The 19213-nt window shown below is 44.5% G+C and overlaps 1 protein-coding gene across 1 annotated transcript in view; it reads left to right on the forward strand.

Annotated features, from left to right (window-relative positions):
• Positions 1-19213, forward strand: part of fto (FTO alpha-ketoglutarate dependent dioxygenase) — a 128274-nt gene that overhangs the window by 16106 nt on the left and 92955 nt on the right. The window contains exons 3-7 of the mRNA XM_030094142.1: positions 9995-10072; positions 10245-11250; positions 13737-13862; positions 18315-18394; positions 18802-18945. Of these exons, the coding sequence (XP_029950002.1) occupies positions 9995-10072; positions 10245-11250; positions 13737-13862; positions 18315-18394; positions 18802-18945 (1434 nt within the window). The remainder of the gene's footprint in view (positions 1-9994; positions 10073-10244; positions 11251-13736; positions 13863-18314; positions 18395-18801; positions 18946-19213) is intronic.

The raw sequence follows: 19213 nt of genomic DNA on the forward strand, positions 1-19213 counted from the left end.
ATCCTGCTTCATCAAACAGATGTCCAATTTCTCATGATACAGCTTTAACCTTCAAACTGTTTTCATCTAACCCTATATAATGGTCTAATAATGCTTTGTCCTCTAGATACAGTCCAGTGGAAAACTATGTACACCTCAGTCAACATCACCTATTGCAAATTTGAACGATGAAACTCTTGGTTGTCCCTGAAATGTCTCATTTTAAACCCCACCAAAACATTTTAAATTAGTAATGCTGTTATTATGCCTTATCTGATGTGACCCTCAGCTCCTGTATCCAGTGCAGATGTCCAGACTCTGTTCAGGAAATAGAAAGTGGGACCTTTCTCATTGAAACGTCTGACATTTACGCCGTGCTTTCACTTTCCCTTTGAAGCGTGTGGTGTCACTGACCACTGTGAGGCCTTCAGGAGCGATGAGGGGAATGTGTTTGAGGCTGGTAAAGCATGCCAGAAGATCTCTGCCGTCGGGTACAAAGTTGATTCGTTTTTCAGCTCTTTTCTTTTAACCTGCAATTTTAAAACAGGATTTGCAGGGCACTACTATCACTTTAAAACTGTTGTGATGAAAGTTCACGTGTCCATGGTTAGAAGTGGATTACACAAGTTTGACGTGTCCGTGTGAATATGACGTATGGAACGCACAGAGAGACGCGATGCTTTCTGTTTTTGATGTGTTCTGTGATCATCAGATTTTTTTTTTTTTTCCCCTGAAAAATGGATCTGTCTTGTGTGGGAATGTGACGCACGGCTGAGTTGATGGTATAATATCCTTGATGTGTTTTGTCAAGCGACATACTGTATCAAATCTTATGTTTAGCATAAGGTTATAATATACCACGCGATAATTGTCACAGCTGTCAGCCAATCAGACACGCTACCCTTCGTCTCAGCCCCTCGTTTACCCTTGACTCGCGGCCTCTCGGGTCGGATTGCGCGTCATCTTTATCCCCAGATGAAGTACCAGACTTGGTAGTGTCAGGAGATGATCTAATATGGAGCGGAAAAGGACACAGAGCTGGGAAATCGTCGTTATTTGAAGAGGTTGCTTGTCACAGGATGGGTTTGATCAGCTCGCGCTGCAGTACACAGAGCCGGGTCTTTGCACTGTCTAACAGTGGTACTGGATTAGAGACACAAGCCACTTCCACTGTGATCAGTCACTCACACTCGGAGACATGCGGCAGGACTGAAATCCTCCTCGCAGGCTTCATCCACATCATGTGCAGCTTCTTCCTCAAGCCTACTGTATGGAAATGAGGACCACTGCTGTTGACAGTGATAGTCAACGCCGGCATTTTCTTTCTTTTTTGAAGTCGAATTTGAGACTTTATTTCTCTAACTTATGGTAAATAGCTGCAATAATGCAGGTGCCGCCTTTGAGTGAGACGCAACAGCAGTGTGTGTTGGTCTATAAAGCTGCCTGACCTGCCCGAATCCCACTGATCTGTGACATGTTGAGACAGTGGCAGCGTGTGTGAAGAGCCTGGCTCTACAGGCTTCAGACACTGTGTATCGCTAAGTGCTATTGAATTGTTTGCTGTCACAAATCACAAACCTTTCAATGACCAGGTGCGACCAGCGTACACCCACTCATCTACCCATCCAGCTGCTCCGCCCTGAGCGATGCGCTGGTCGGCTGGGCCCTGAGGAGCGTAGCGCCGGCTCCCGGTGCCGGGGGATTTTAAACGCTCCACCTGATTATCGATCTATTCTGGCTGGCTGAGCCGACCGGGGCCGCCGAGAAACAGAGAGAGGAGGGGAGCGATGTGGGAGAGGGGAAGGGCAATCTGGTGGCCTCTATCCTGCAGTCCTCAGGTCCGTCCTTGACACCGCCTGTGGGACAGGCCTGGAGGACGCCTCTTGTCCCCGCTGTAAGCGTTTGCAGCCGGCCCTTACAGCTCGCCGGCCCTCCCCGTGGGCCAGCCTGCACTTTGCACGGCCGTATTGATTTTTTTTTGGAGGGGCAGGAAAAGTGTGGCTGGATGGCAAGAGCAAAAGAGGGAGAGAGAGAGAGGGGAGGGGCAGAAAAAGAGGGGGAAATGGAGGGAGCCTTCTAAAGCACTGACTTCTCCTTGACTGCACCTCGAGACGCGACAACCCTGTTAGAACAACTCGGTGGCCCTGATGCCCCGCTGAAAACTGCTAATCTCAGTCTTTCAATCAACGCTCGCCATCCTCTCCCCGCGTCCCTCCCTCCATTCCTCCCCGCTCTTCATTTTCTCACTCCTTTTTCCCCTGACTGAACCTGGACCCCGCCTGAATACCAAAGGGACTGTGTCCGCATTAAAACCGGCCATTTCACATGGAAAACAGCTGACCTCATGAAAGCGTGGCGTAATTTGAAGGTGAAAACTAAAAAGCTTTCCTCCATCGACATAATCTTAATGGAAACATTACGCCTTGGCCACAAACTAACAATTAAGGCAAAATGGCCCCTGCGTATCGGCGGCTACAGTCCACTCGCTTCTCAGGAGGACACAGCTGCTAGTTAGAATCCTGCAGATGCCCTTGAACCAGACTTTTTTTTTTTTTTTACACCTAGTTACCTCAGTGGAAGAGCAAAGAAACTTTTTATTGTCCGTCAGAAATCTTCAGATGTCCTGAGCCGTTCCTCTGTGTGAAACGGAGCAGCCGGCGTGTTTCTGATAAAAAGCGTGCTCAGTCAGTCTCTCCCGGATAAATAAAAAGGTTATGTAAGGCACGCCATCGACAGATCTCTTAAATCCCTCTTCTCTCCTTCTCCTCTTTCCCTCTCTTCTTCTCTCCAGATTTGACACTTGCTAAAGGTCACAGAAACATCTTTTTTTTCCCCCCTTTGAGGTGTAGATAAGTGTGAAATAGATGTTGACACCACAGACACATTGAAAAGCACTTAAACAGAGTGGCCATGTGCCAACCTGTCTGAGTCTGGCTTTGTGCATTTGTAAATACTTTTGAGTGATTGATCTGGAAACCTGGGTCTCTCTGTAAGCCTGTCAGGTGCAGTGAGACAGCCGGAGAGAGGGGGAGTTCAAAAAACAGATGAGGTCCGACACTTTTTTTTTTTTTTCTCCTCTGTCGGACACACGTGCGCACACGCTCGCTCCACCTGACGGAATTTCATGTAGCGTGGGATGACTGGAAGAGTAGCTTTGACCAACTGCGTGTGTGTGTGTGAACGTCTGCACACGGCACACAACAGGAAAGGATTTTTAATGTCGAATGGTTACACCAGCTGTGTGTTGGTGTACCTATCTGCATGTCACATTTTTCAAATGTGACTGAGAGCCAGTAAAGGTGGTCATATCGTGTGTGTGTGTGTGTGTGTGTGTGTGTGTGCGTGTGTGTGTGTGTGCGTGTGTGTGTGTGTGTCTAATTAATGACTGGCAGTGGTCCCCCACAGCTCTGGTAATGTGCTTAGATCGGTGTTATAAACAGGGCGTGAAAGGTCTGCCCAGCACCAGCCTTTTAAATGACTGGCCTCTTGTTCAGATAGATGGATGGAAATGTTCTAATATTAATGATCGCGTCCCCCGCCGACCTGTCGCGAAGGTGAAATGAGCAGCACAGCCTTCAGCCTCCAACGACAATTAACGGGGCGCGAGCCGGGCGCGTCTGCCATCCGTCATCACTTACCCCACCTGTGCACCCAAACCGAACACATGCTCAGCATGTCTGTCGATACATACAGAGTGTTCCCTTCACTGATTTAAACAAATATGCAGTGGTTAATGGCAGGGCGGTTCTCTTTCTCTTCATTTGTTTCAAAACAAAAATTAGAAGCAAAACTGTGAGTTTGAATAGTTTAATGTGATGCAAATCGTGAGAACTTCGTGTGCAGTGATTAGACATTTTGCCTGAAAGCAGTGTGTGTGTGTGTGTGTGTGTGTGTCTCTGTTCTCCTCCCACCATTCAATAACGTTAAGGTTAAACGGTGACTCTGAAATGGCCTCTATATGTAAATGTGTGTGATTGTCCGTGTTTGCCATGTGATGAACTCACAAACTGTCCCGGCTGAGCGCCGCCTCTGCCCTTTGGAACTGTTCACTCATTTGACGCGTTCAGATCTTCCTGCAGCTGAAGCACCAAAGCCTTCCCATGGCGTGATGGCAGCTCCACACTGTTCTACACTAGGCTGACTGGACTGTTCTGTCTGGGTTCATTAACAACGTAATGCATTAAATAACTGAAGAGATTTAACCCTCAGGTAAATAAATTTTGAATTATGTATCCCCAACCAACATGGTCACTTCATTCACATCGGAAAACCCAACTTTTTCACATGAGAAACTAAAACTGTTGCATGTTGTCTTATTTTATTCATTTTAAGTTTGTTTATCGGACCATTGTTTTTACCAGACTGTCCACCTATTTCCACTCTGACTTTGTGACGTCTGCCACACACATTTTAACCTCCGTGTCGTGAAGAATTGTACATATTAACAGGAAAGTTGTCGAAATCAAGCTATTTTAGGATATGTCTTGAACCATCCCACAGTTTAGCCTCTGGCTCTCACTGTTCCAATTCATATTCAGAGACCGGTCCTGAGCAGGAGTGTGTACACAAAAGGTTACACATTACCACTCGGAGGTCAGCTCTCACACATTCCTGTTAGCCATTGACCAGTCTGCCCAGTTAGCCATCACACACACACAGTCATCGAACACAGACGCGGTGTTCCTGAAGAGGAAGGACGAGAAAAACAGTAGCTGTAACAAAATGTTGGATGTGAGAAATGTTTTTTTTTTTTTCTTTTCACCATAGCATTATTTATATGGAGTAAAAAAACCACATTTGTGACATTGTGACGCCTGTTTTTAAGACATTTATATTTGCAGCCTAAATTTGTTTTACACTGTTTGGAAAAAAAAAAAATGAATCCAAGAAAACCCAGCCACAAGAAAAAAAAGTGAAAAAAAACTGTATGTTCTTTGCATGTGTGCGTGTGTCTCACCTTAAAAATGCTTATTTGTCAAGGAACTCCTTGTGTGCGGTGGCACCTAGGTGGTGAGTTTTCTCACCACAGCTCTAGTCAGTATTATATCCTGTAGATGAGGTAGTCCTCCACCCACACACACCTTTGAAAGGACACGCTTGACCACATCGGCCAAAATCCTTTGGGGTTCCCGGTGCAGGTATTTATCGTGAAATTCGTATAGGTATGTCTGTCTGGTTTTCCGAGTTCAAAGCTGAATTTGAGACTCCTTCACACAGATTCAAGAATCACACATGTAAACACAAATGTTCTGGTGGAGTGGGCACACCCTGCTCTCCTCCGCGGCCCGTGTCGCTTCGCACAGCCTCGCCACATTCTCCGATCCGGTGCCAAATGGGCCGGGGCAGGAAGCGCCTTTGATGTGCGTGGACGGCCCGTCTGTTTGAATCTGACGTTTTACAGTCGACTTGTCAAAACTGTTGATTCACAATCACTTTGGCAGAAAGGGACCAGTTCTGAAATGGGTGTCTGACATGTTTCAATGGCTCGCTGTTTAAACACAGCGCTCTATTACACGGCGATCTGCCGGCTCCTCGTCCGCGGCGCTGTGGAAAGCTCCTCTAACGTCCAGGAGTGTTTTTTTGTGTGTCTGGCGCCTGAAATGAGATCATTTGCAGAGGTGCTGCCCTCATTTGGCTGGAGGTTTTGCAGAATGTTTTATCTTTAGCAGTTAGCTACTATTTTCCTTTACATTTAGACTCTGTGGTGTTGCTCCAGGAAAATGTCTAATAGGCCCAGTATGCAACAAACGATTAGATGTGGGTTGGTGAAAACAGGACGTTTCAGTCTTCTAATAGAAAAAAAGTCTGCAATTGCATCTTTAAGTATCTTGAGGAAAACCTCATAAATGATCAGGTTGTGCGTAGAACGATTTGCACTTCTGCATGCCAGGGTTCAAGTTTTAATATTTATCAGCCAAATCCTGTGACTTCCTGTTCTGGTCTCAAAGGAACGTTTTTTTTTTTCAAAATGGAAATCCCTTCAACGTTTCATACAGTCATTAACTCGTGCTGTTATTTATACATTTTCAACATGCTTTGTTTCTCTTCTGATTTTCTTTAGCATAAAGTGAAATATAATATTGCCTTTAGATCCAGTTCTTTTGAAAGAACAGCTACAAAAAGTTACACAATATAATAGTAATATGTAGCTAAATATGAAAAACATAAATATGTAAGTGTAAGGATTAAACAAAGTTTTGTTGAATAAGTTTTTTTCCAGATGTGGTTGGGTCAACCTTTCCTGGAAAGTGCAGCATAGACTCAAAGGAATGCAGCAGCAGAAAAACCAGGAGGTCAGGAGGATGTCCAGTATCAATCCAAGTTTTCAGAAGCATTGATGACAAAAAGAAACAAGTGTGAAGAGCTTCAGTGCAAAACCTGAAGTGCCATGCTATGACAGTTGCAGACTAAGACTGATTTTAAATGAAAAACATCTGAGCTTGGATTCAGCCCAACATTTCTTTCTTTTATTTTTTCTAATTTGCACAAAATAAGAAAATAATACAGAACTACAAGAAAAAAAAAACTCTCTGTTGCAGAAGAAGAAAAGAAGCCCCAGGGGTTTATATGAAACCCTCCATCAATAAACATTACTGAAATGGAAATAGAAATAAAAAAGCATCAAGGAACAACAAGCAGAGAAAACTAACAAAGCAGTTAATAAAATCAGTCACTTAAACCACATAACATAGAAACTCAGAATCAGTGGGATACTGTCTGGACTGGAGAATATAAAATCATTTAGCCTTGAAAAGAGTCCAATAGGAAACTAATTTAAATGACTGGTCCATGAAGTTCTACAGTTGGGGCCCATGAAATTTGATGAAAAGTTGGAGCTTGGAGGTACGACTAAGCATTAAATGAAAGTTTTTGTATTCCTCGCTGCTCAAGAGTAATCACCTGATGATAATAATGTTTTTTTATATCATATTTCAAAATAAAACTTGAACATTAAAAGTGAATGTTTTATAAAGTGGCTAATGAGCACAACCACTTTAACTATGAAGATTTTTCCGCCATGCATCAGCCAACACAGAAGATCTTAGAAAAATTTCTGTTCTGGTGAAGACGAGTATTCATGAACCACGCACCCTGGAAAACACAAGAACTTGTCTTACTTGGGGTGACACTCCGTGACACAGCTTACTGAACACTGAGGCTTTTATCTGCAGTTTATGATGCATCAGCCAAATCTAGACAAGCCCGCTGGAACGCGCGCGTCCTCCGTCAGCAGTCGTCGCACATGCAGTACTTTGCAGCCGAGCCTCTGGGGCCGGCAGGAGTCAGACTGGAGGTGTTTTTATCCCCGCAGCAGTGCAGTTATCTGGCTATTTTGAGCTATTGATGCTAAGCGCCGGACATTAATCTACTCTGCGAGGATCGCTTTGAAGAAAGTGTCCGTTGAAGTGTCACAGATGGGAAATAAATGAAATTAATAAATATATGGTACACAGTTTGATATCTCTTATAGGCCAAGATCAAAGCAAACCAATTGAGTTCTATTCTACCTAATATGTTTTTCTGTGATAAACAGTCCGGCTGAGGGAGTAATCCCATCAAGGAAGAGAGAGATTAAAAACTGGGGAAAAAAAAAAAAAAAAAAAACCCATCAGATATATCACTCAGCACAGACGGTTGGCACAGCTACCGTGAAGCGTCCACGTTATTATGGAATTGGTAATCTCGTTTCTTGGGTCTGAGTGGAAACGCAGGCCTTTCTTTCTCCCCGCTCCTTCTAGAATCAGGTGCAGACACAGAGACAGGGAGACAGACACAGCGGTTCTCTGATACCGCGAGAGTCCATCTGCTTCTGAGGACTCGGGTAACTTCTTGTCTTTCGTTTTTTCTGTGGAATTTCTGAGTAGCTTGATGTATTTGACACGTGTGTGACAGCCCCGGTTGTGTGCGATTGGGGCTGAGGCATCACGCTCACATACCCCGGCTGCGCGTTTTTTCAAAAAAGGGCATGCATGTGTGTGCGTGTGGAGCCGCCATGTTTTTTGTACACAGCTGTGGTTTGTGTATTAGGAATAAAGCATGCTGTAATAATATTGCGTATGTGTACTCAAAAGGTAGATGGATGGAGCTATGGATTTGTACAGTCTCAATAAACACACACACACACACACACACACACACACACACACACACACACACACACACACACACACAGATCCACATCCATACAACAGTAGCCCAGAGCCTCACCTTGATATCTTCAGCTTCTGTCATGAGTTCGAATTTGACACCAATGAATGTGTGTCAGGTTGTCAATTTCTTCCTCTGCAGCCTTTGAATGCAGTCTGGCCATGAATAGTGCATGTTGTTTTGTTTTTCAGATTCCAACTGTCTGCAGGTCTGTTTTTGTTTGTTCCAGAATAACTTGGAAGGCCTGTACACTCAGGCGCATCCTTTAAGAAAACTTTCAGCAGGTGTTGTGTTGTTTAGCCTAAGGTAAAGATTCAGCCCTGAAGGTAAATTCACCAAACTGCCTCAGATCAGATGCCCTCCCATTTCTTCTACCTCCGATATTGGGTTGTGTTTCCTCCCTACTGTCTTTAATGCTCTCGCTTTCGCCGCTTGCTCCGATTTTTTTGATCCATCCCAGAGTTTCAAGTGAGGACATATCTTTTTATACCGGTATTGTAATAATAATATGAACAGCCAGACTTGTAAAAGTCAGAATATATTTCAGCAGCCAGATCCTGTATTAGTTGTTGCATGCCGCACGAGGCCCCTGGCATTGTTAGTCTCATCCATTGCAACTCTTCGGTTGATAATGTGTGAAACACTTGAAAACGATGTGAAAAGACAATGACTTGTGGTGTAAACAGTAAGGTACGAGCCCCCACACATCCAGACGTACACTACCCACACGACGCTTTTTTTAAATCCAGAAAGAGGCCGGCCTGAGAAGCGGTTGTGAAATTTATTTGGGCGTATAGTTTTTATGCCGGTTGCCATTGGATTTACAGGTCAGAATGGAATGTGGCCCAATGAAAGGTACTTTGATCCGTCCGCCCAGGTTGACGGTTTTATTGACGGAGCCCCGTATGGCGCAGGGCATCTTTTATAAGGTAGCGAGAAACCCACCGGCAGCTTTCACAATATCATAAAATCAGGAGACGTCCATGAAAATGACTGCTTACCACTTTACTGTAATACTTTGGTCACCTCTGAAAGCGTCATTTGTTTGAACCAGTTTGCTGATGTAAGCTGCACCGACCTGCAGATTCAGTTTGCATGATTTGATTTGGATATTCTGATCCTGGCTCAAGACAGCCGGAGGCTGGAGGCAGTAGGTTTTTGTTTAGACTTCCCATTTTCATGGAAGATGCTACTCTGGATGGTTTTCAAGAAATTCCTTCAATCTTTTTTAACTCTCATTCAATGATAAACGGATCAGAACTCAGGGGTTAAATTTGAAAGCTCAACAATCAGTGTAAATGTGGCAGTGTCCTGTCTATGTCCTGTGATTGGAACAGATTGAAATGGCTGTAGATAAGAGATCAACGATATTATGATCTGTTTATATCAAAAGCAACCAGACGGATTTCATTTAAATTTCACATACAGTATTTATTCTCACACAAATCTAAGTTTTTGATTGGTTGAAGTCAAAGGTTACCGTCAGGATTGACACATTTTATTAGTATCTTTGAGTTTGTAAAGTCTTTTAATACCTTGAGCAGCTTTAACGGTGTGCGTAATATGTGTCTGAAAGACATTTGTCAGTTTAACTTTATTGGTTGGCAGATGCAAGACTATAATCGCAGTCTTTAGCTAAGTGATGCAGCATTTTGGTCTGTTTGGTGTTCATGCTGTTTTGTCTTCAGGTCATAACGTCAGATACTGAGGACTGAAACAATTTAGCTCACTTTACTCATGGAAGTGTATTCTCTTGAAAAATGGGTTTCTTAAATTAGAAAAGCAGAGTTCAGGACTCTCAGTTTTCCGTGCTTGTAGAAGGCATGTGTCAGTAACTTGTTGCCTGTTTGATTGTGTTGTGTTCCAGAGGAGGAGGTTACTGCATGAGTTGGGGGACCAAAAGATCCCTTTCCTTGGGCCATCGGATCGAGGCTTTCAGCAACTGGTGAGTCAGCCCCACTTCCACAGAAAGGACAAAATCCAGTCACATCAGGTCACCTACTGATCTGTCTTGAAGAATATTTTGCTGAGAAGTAGAATACATCATACTGATGAGTAATGCTGCATGTTTTCATGTTTCATGGTCTTGGTGGTCAGAGTTAATGCTTCTTCCGCAGTGGGACTCCAGTTACTCCGGCCTGGTGCTGAGGAGATCTTGCTCGCTACCTGCGGAGCTCCACAGCCGGGTGCAGGCAGCTCTGCTCACCCTCAGAGGAAAGGGCTGCCTCCTGAGGGACCTGGTTCGCGTCCGTGACCGAGATGTCTTCACCGCCGTCTCACGGGCCCTGCTGGGCGAGCCGGGCCACACCTATCGCTATCTGGACACGCGGCTCTTCGCCATCCCCTGGCACAGCGAGGACCCTGAGGTCAAAGGACAGAACTGTTGTGACGCAGATCTGAGAGCCGCGTGCAAAGCATTGTGGGAGCTGAACACCTTTTTCTGCTCCGATGTGTCTCAGCTCAAAGAGGGGGACAGGTTAACACACTGCGGGAAGGGAGATGTGGAAGCCAAGCAAGGGGAAGAGGGGGACACTGAGTCAAAACACAGTGAAGACTCCAAGAATAGTGAGGGAGGGGACTCAGAGTCCAGACAGAGCGAGGAGGGGGACACTGAGTCCAAGCACAGCGAGGAGTGGGACATCGAGTCCAGACACAGTGATGAAGGCTGTTCTGGGACAAAACATGAAGGTGAGTGGGAGTCCGAGCTCAAACACAGCGCAGAGGAGGGAGAATCCTCTCAAAGCAAACAGCACAGCGAAGGAAAATGTCCCGCTTGGGGCACGAAGGACGTCAGCGGCACAGAGACAGAACCTGCGGGACTCGGGGCTCAGGAGAAACCTGTCACCGAACTGAAGCACAGCCTGTCGGATTACCACATACAAGACACGGACGAACCGACGAGCAGGCAGGGCTGCTCCCAGCCCAGCCCTCCACAGGTATTCACAGGCCCGGTCAAGTTCAATGTCACTTTGCTCAACTACATGGACCCGGGAGCGGCCCCCCAGCTCAAAGAAGAGCCCTACTACGGCATGGGGAAAATGGCAGTGGGGTGGCACCACGATGAAAACCTCATCACTCATTCCCCCGTGGCTGTTTACAGCTACAGCTGTCATAATGACAAAGGTAAGGGTCACAGCTAAAGCCACACACTTATAACCTGAGACAGATGGATTCAGCAATTAGGACGAATTTTTTTTCAGATTTCAATCCAGAGATGTTATGCTAATCATTAGAATTTTCCTAAGAAACGCAGAATTCTCTTTTCTCGCCACAGCAACTTATCTCCGTTGCTTTATGGCGGATCAGACGCAGCTAACCTTGTGTGTTACAGCCCTACAGCAGCGCTGTGGCAGCTGTAGACATGGCCTCTGGTGCAGCAACCATCAGATCCATCTCGGCGATAGTGTCAGGGCATTATCAAATGTCATCACCAGTTCGCTGCTGACAGTCTTATCGCCGGCCGCGCGTTAGGGAGATCACAGACATTCGGATCGCAGCTCTTAACATGCACTCAATGGCGCAGTATAACAAACAGGCCTTATCACGCACACGGCATCTCATCTAAATCATTTCCCCGAGAAATGATCGATGTGCAATTATCTGATATGGAATAATGAGCCGCGCTTTGATAAGTGTTCCTAGACTGTACTGTATAGATGATACGATGTCTCCTAATTATGGAATGCAGACTCTTTCCAGAGCTGATAGTATTTGCTGATTGAGTTAATGGAATACCTAATTTAGCAAAGTTCGACTTCTAGACAACAAACTTACTAAACTGCTAAGTAAACTGCTGCCATTTCAGAAACTATTGAAACAAAGGATTAATGTAGGTTCCCCAAATGTTTATATATTCAATTTCAAACAAGCCTGGCGATGTAGTATGCTCCAAACATAAATAATATTATACACATCCAGCAGTAATACTAATTTAGAATTTCATTTTGGCTTTAAACATTAGTGCTGTGATGAATCATAGTTGATTCATACAGATCGCCGCTCTCTGAATATTTTAACTGCTGTAGTGATAAATATAATTCTGTTGCTGCTTTTAAATTTTGACCCCTAGATGGATGGATGAATGGTAATCCACTGTCCCCTGTGCAGCATCAGACCAATCCCGACTCACCCCTGAGCCGAGATGTTGACTTAATGCTTTCCTGTTGGGTCCTGAGTCGAGGGTGCAGCTGCAGTTCAGACAAGTCACGCTACGTGTCTGATAGCACTGAAGGTTTCAGCTCTACGCTCAGTCCTCGTCTGTGTCTCCAAACTGTTTTACAGTACGACACAGGTGCAACCGCTCTGACACCCTGACACACTATACAGCTGGGCTTTCCTTCATTGGGCTTTTTTTTTTTCTTTTTTAAGTAGAAACACCTGCTTTAGAGGCCTGCTTTAAGGATTTGCTCCGAGTCGTTTCAACTCTGACCCTGTGAATACAGACTCCCAGCTCTGCAGCGTTGCACCTTTTCCCGCTCAGCAGCCCCGTCTCCTCCAGCTCTGACCGACCCCACAGCTCCAGACTATCAGTTCTAGACTCTCATTCATGTTTCAAATTATTAGACGACTGTTCCTGACAAAAGAGAAACGCAGCGCTTTAGATTGTTTAGCTTTACAAAGGCAAGATGTCTTGTGTGACACCTGCTTTCGTAGCTTTGACTCTGTTTCAGCTGCTTTGTTGTTTTTTTTTTTTTCCCCTCTTATTTTTTTGCTGCAAGACTTGTGTTTTTCCCCGCTGCTCTGATCCAAAGGAATCTGCCACGATGGAGCATTTTCCGGCACAGAGGATGATCTTCCACCATTCCTTAGGCCTTGGGGAGTGCTGTCATTAGCTGGCTCTCAGAGCACAATGGCTGGAAATTAAGTTACTATTTATCCGTGCTGAGCAAAGGAAAAGGCAGCTGTGGGGCAGAGAGGCCCAGAAAGACTTTAGTATTGATTTTGCTGAAGGGTGTTGGCCAGCCGCGCCAAATCTTGTTTTCTTAGCATGGCATGTAAGAATGGAAGGAGAGAGGAGACCAGGGGAGGCGGTTGCACTGAACGGGGCTCAGAAACAGGAATATCATAGGATACATACCGCCCAATAACAGACTCTCACACACCCACTAAACTACATCAGGGGCTTTTATCCAACTATTTCCTCTTGCACAGCATAATGATAGCATAAAGATCCTGTGCTAACAGCCAATATGACCACAGCAACACGTATCATCTTTGCTCAGCTGTTAAGTGATTCTTACTTTCTGGAGACAAAGGCTTACATCTTACATCTATTGTTTGGGTGGTATTGATTTAATCATTGCTCTCCTTACTTTTGAAACCTGCTAATCCTTCATTTAATAGGATTTTATTTCACTTTCTGGCTACATCTTTGGTGATGTATGGATATTGTTTTCGCGCTGCATTACCCACTTGTAACGGTTCCGGATATAGAAGGAGTGTGGTTTCAAATAGCCGTCATTAAAATCTAATAATACACAAATAGGCAGAGGCGCAGTGCAGGCTCGCACTCGTATTCACTGGGTGAAACCGTCAACCCGAGGCCCAAAATGTGAATATGAATGTGATATGCAAATGTGACAGTGAAGTGGGCTGTGTGTGACTGACAGGTGAGAGCGGTGAGGGAGGCAGCGGCGAGAAGGCGTGCTGGAGGATCGGGCTGAAGGTGGCCTGGGACATCCACACACCTGGCCTCATCCTGCCGCTGGAGTCTGGAGACTGCTACTACATGAGAGGTACCGGAGTCTCCCTGTAAACACACGCGCACGTGTAAACATGCAGCGTGCGCTGCCGAACGGCACTCGTGTCTCACTCAAAGGGAAGGAAACACTTTTATTACCCCCCCGTTTGAGCGTTTCTTGTACTTTTGTCCCAAATGACCCGTGCCAGCAGGATGCACTTCACTCCCACTTTCATGCCCTGTCCTCTTCTCCCACCTCTCTCTGCATTCGAAACTGAGCCAAGCTCTGTGTGTGTGTGTGTGTGTGTGTGTGTGTGAGAGAGAGAGAGAGAGAGGTTACTCGGCCTCCACACAGAGCTTTAAGGTTCCATGAAATTCTGTGCATTACAGAGGTTAGGAAAACCAAATGTTATTTTTTGACGTCCTGTGACCCATCGCTGACTACGTCTCTATGGGGAGAATAGACGGAGAGCCACAGGGGTGTAAATCATGGCTTTAATGCCTCTGACTGCAGCAGACACCTCCACCCTCCTCTCGCCGGTCCCTTGGGCCCTTCCAGGCTTTCTCATATTTTCTGAGTGGAAGGACATTTATCCACATCACGGAAGAAGCTTGTGTTACGATGTACAAGAAGTTAGGACCCCTTGTTGGACGGGTGCGGGATTTATTGTTTTTTTAAAGGCACTTTGCTTTCATAAGTATATAAGGATGGACATAAAGCACAATCTTGTCTCCAACAGCTTGATAGATGACACCTCTTTTTGTAATAAAATATGACAGTAAATCCCGCCTTGTGTATCTATGTATAGACAAAATGTTTCCACATTTTTTGTTGTGTCATTTACACAGTTTGCACAGTCTTTTTTTGTTATTTTTCCCCTCTATTAATATATTATGTGTAATCTTCTCATTAGCTGTCCATTTTCATCTGCGTCACACTGCCCCACATGTCCCAAACTGCCCGTCTCCTCACGTCAGCTTGAATTTCACACCGCACAAATGTGGCAATATTTATGTCCAAGTCAATATAAGAAATGAAATTCCTCATTCCCTCATTATTTGCTCTTTACCATCCAGTCTGGTAGCTGCCTACATATGTGATAAAAAATGTGTTTGACCTAGTGATTAGAGAGACTTTCTTGTGATTAAAAGATCACCGGTTTGATCCCTGCAGGAGCAAACAACCTATATCCATCTGGTATACAATAGCATGTGTCAGTGTTTTTTTTTTTTTTTTTATGAAGACACTGAACTCATACTTATTCACTGCATAAATGTCAAAATCAGAAATACAATCTTGATGCATTCCATACAATACAAGGATTTACAACAACTTTCAGCTTTTGGAATTTTTTCTCCACCGTGTCCAGAATTTGAAGGCAGGGTTGTGGAACTGATGTGATCTACGGGTCTGGAGGAAACATGCCTGGGAAGGACGAGCTGTATTTTGTTTGTGTGTATTTATTCATGACTTTTTGTTGAGGTTAATTTTTCTGTGTGTTGTTGGACCTCAAAGCTTACAAGGTGCGGCAGGATTCAGTGTGCATTCACCTGAAGAGCTAGCCAGAATTATTGTTTTCTTCATTTCATATTTATAAAACAAATTTGGAGCTCTAAAGAATTTGGTAACTAAATCTGTATGAAATAGATTACACCAGGAAAGCTTGAAAGAGAAACCAAAAAATGTCTTCTTAATTCAAGTTATTTAGTTTGCTGTATTCTCTCGTGACAGTTTACTGTAATAAGCTTGTTCAATGTAGCATTTCATCAAGCTTATGGTGTTTCATTCATTGTAGTATTACAATGAGCATGCACAACCAGTTATTTTGATTCAAAAAGAACTTGAACTTCGACTTGGCTGTATTTGAGACACTATATCTGATAAATCCTCTAGTATTTCTATTAGCAGGCAAAAAAAAAAAAAAAATCAAATGTTCTGACCAGTCTTGAAGAAATCTGTCCATTTCATTGTCGATTTGGAAAGGATTAGTAAAAATATCCTATAGACTGAAGGCAAAACAATGAAACATGCACATCTGGATGAATAAAGCAGGGCTCTGTTTCACAGGTGCAGGACAGGTAAACTACCTGTACTGTTGAGATTATTGTTTTGTGAAAAAAATCAATGTCCAAGAAGAATCTGAGCAATCGCTGTTTTGACAGTATCCAGAAAATGTGTAAATTCTATAAGCTGCTTTCCTCTGCAATCTAGTTTCACCTATGTCTGCCTCCATAAGCTCTAAGCTCCTTTAACAAACAGAACAACTCCTTCAGAAGTCGTATCATCTGTCAGGAGTGTGAAGGTTTGATTACTGGGTCATCAACCGATGCTCATTTCCAATATTGATTTTTACATTTGTTTTCCAAGCACAGATTAATTGTGTTTAAAATTGCAGAGAAATGTTTCCCAAAGCTTCACATGTAGCTTCTAATCTCAGCATGTAACATGTAGCTTTAAGAAAAGACGGATATCAAAATATTATTGTCTGTTGTCAATTCATAGCGAGCAGTTTGTTTGGGATGTATGGTTTAAATAATGAAAAAAAAACTAGCGCGTAAATGAAGATATAGTGATTTCTAGAGGTAGAAATTAAACGATGTCGACTAAATGAGATTAAAAATTCGATGTTTGCATTTTACTTTCTATAAAAGGAACATAACTCCTGTGATTAGGTGTTACAGTTTCATTTATACTCTCTTTATATGAAATTGGGTTGAATAGTTTAAAATAGGCCAAGAACAAGTCAGAAAAAGGAAAGGTTTTAATGAATTCCTGACGTTGCCTCTTTGAAGAAGCTATGTTTTCATCTGCGAGCAGCAGTGTCTGTACCTAATATTCAGCTTGACAGGGCTTGAAGCCGACCTCCTTTAGCTGGATAAGATTTACAATAGAACAGTCAGTTTCGGGCCAGCCATGATAATAGAGTGATGGGCTGTTGTGCAGACCATTCTAATGGGACTTGACTGTCGCGGATCAGTGGGGATTTATGCTCCACTTGGTGAGCACGCCCTTGAGAGGCCAACTGCTCCGCCACGATAGCGGCGGCTCGCGCCGTCCTCGGGCCGTCTGTCGCTTTGTTGGGTCCACCTGAATTAAACACTTGGCACAATGAACAAACATATGCACTCGCCTATAAATTTGCTCCGAGTCGCGTGCGCAACAAAGCACACCATCGCACCCGCAGGTCCAGGGTGGAGATCCCACCCCGAAACGTCCCAAACACACACAGCCGCCACTGAACCGAGCGTTAAAATATACGCTACCTGTGTTCGAGTGGCACACACCGTATGATAAGTAGCTTTGTGGTATTAAAAGGGAAACTACGACGGTGTATAACCACAGACACCTTAATGTATTTTCAGCACCATTTGTCGGCGGCCGGCCCTTTTGAACTGCTAATGTCTGAGCTGCTGGAGGCAAATTGAATCACCATCATTTCCACCCAAATGGAATTTCAGTGGTTAAAAAAGAACAATGCAAGTCTTGACACCAGGCCTGTTCAATAATCAGATTTCCAGCTCCCAATGCACGGGGGGGGGGGGGGGGGGACTGGAGAAAAGAGTTGACCCAATATATTTAAAAGCCTGCTTCCTGGAAAAGGAGGACAAGTGGCAGCAGGCACAGGGGTTGAAAGAAAGATAAATATTTATTACAGTTATCGAGTTTGCCTCTACTCCCTCCTGATCCCACTGACGCATCAGACGCGCCAAGAAAAGAGCAGATTGATGGAGATAATTTGTTATTGGATATAAACAGTTTTAAAGACGCAGAGTAATTCTGCCCAGAGACCTAATCCTTCACAATCTCATCAGGGTGAAGAAAACACCGGCAAGTTGTTTTGTTTGTCACCATCTTTTTTTTTCCCTCCCACCAAACAATAATATCCTCCTCCCAAAGCATTTGGCTGTTTGACTTTCAAATCACGGGCATTAGCCGGTGTACTCTTGCTCAAGGCGGGTGTAAATATGCACATGTGCTGTGAATGACAGCTCTGTCATGGCTAAATTAATTATTGGTATGAGGCAAATAATGGCAGAGCTGAGAAACATCTATACACACAAAGAAACACATGGAGGGATACACAGGAAACAGCAGTAAGGCCTCTTTGTAAAGCTTGTGTGATATTGGACAAATGTTTGTTGGTATGGCTCTTCCATCTTGACAGATTGAGCGCGATCTGGTTTTGTTTGGTAATTAAAATTATAGTACAATGCTGCTCATTCTATCTGATGCGGTGCTGGACCGAGCGCGATCTGTCTGAGGGTACATGATGATTTACTTGTCGCGTTTGCTTCACTCATCTGTTTTTCCATTGTAATCTCTCCTTCTCCTTTTATGGTCCGCTCAATTCTTTATCGTAATTAATCAAAACCACACAATCAAAATGAGATTTACACTCCTGTCTCTTCTGGTGTTTACTCTCCCCCCCTCCTGCTCTTTATTTGATGATTCTCACTGGCATTGTTGGCGAGTTCTTATAATTTTGTCTCCACTGTGTTTCGCCAGATGACCTGAACAGCACACACCAGCACTGCGTCCTTGCCGGCGAAGCCGCGCGCTTCAGCTCCACGCACAGAGTGGCCGAGGTGAGAAGTCAGAGACCGCCGTGTTTCCGATGTGTTGTGAAAATGCCGTATGCCGTGCCAACAGTCTCCTCCGGTTTCATTCAGGAGGATGGAAGGAGCCGTTTCAGGGGTAAAGAGCTGTGTTGTTTGGAGCAAAGTACCGTGCTCCTACAACCCATTTAACATCCATTTGAGACAGAAAACATTTTAATTTCAAACTTTAAACAAAAGGTGAATAAACTTAATGGAATAAACAAAAAAATGATCCATATCCTTGAACAATGTTAATGAGTTCCTCGCATTCCGGGAGCTGTTCTTCCACGGCTGCAGCTTCCCCGTTTGGCCTTGTCTTCCGCGGAACATGTCCAGGCCCCTGGATGAACCCCGGCTCTCAGCTGTGTGCGCTGGCTCTGTCTCGCTCCCCTCAGTGCTCCAGTGGGACCCTGACCTACATCCAGTCGCGGTGCCAGGAGGCCCTGTCCAACCTGCACACTGACCCCGAGACGGGCTCCCACAGCCTGCTGGCCCTGCTGCCGACGACGCTCCAGCACTGTGAGGAGATTCACAATGAGGTGGGGGCACGCACCTCTGCACGTGCAAATTCATCCACCACCTTTGGATTGTGTTCATTTCACTTTGTTTTGCTTTCTTTTCTTACCTTGCGTGATTCGACCGGTGTTAGTTTTTGTTTTTCTGCTTCAAAAATGAGACTGGACAACACCGTTTGTGAATTTGTTCCAAACTAAATTTGACTGCAGCGTTGCCAATCTTCAAAAGTTTTGATGTATTTGTGCGTGACTGGGAACCTCGCGGACACGATCTGAATGGTCCTGATGCTGT

Source organism: Salarias fasciatus, chromosome 1, assembly GCF_902148845.1.
Source record: "Salarias fasciatus chromosome 1, fSalaFa1.1, whole genome shotgun sequence".
Classification (NCBI taxonomy): domain Eukaryota; kingdom Metazoa; phylum Chordata; class Actinopteri; order Blenniiformes; family Blenniidae; genus Salarias; species Salarias fasciatus.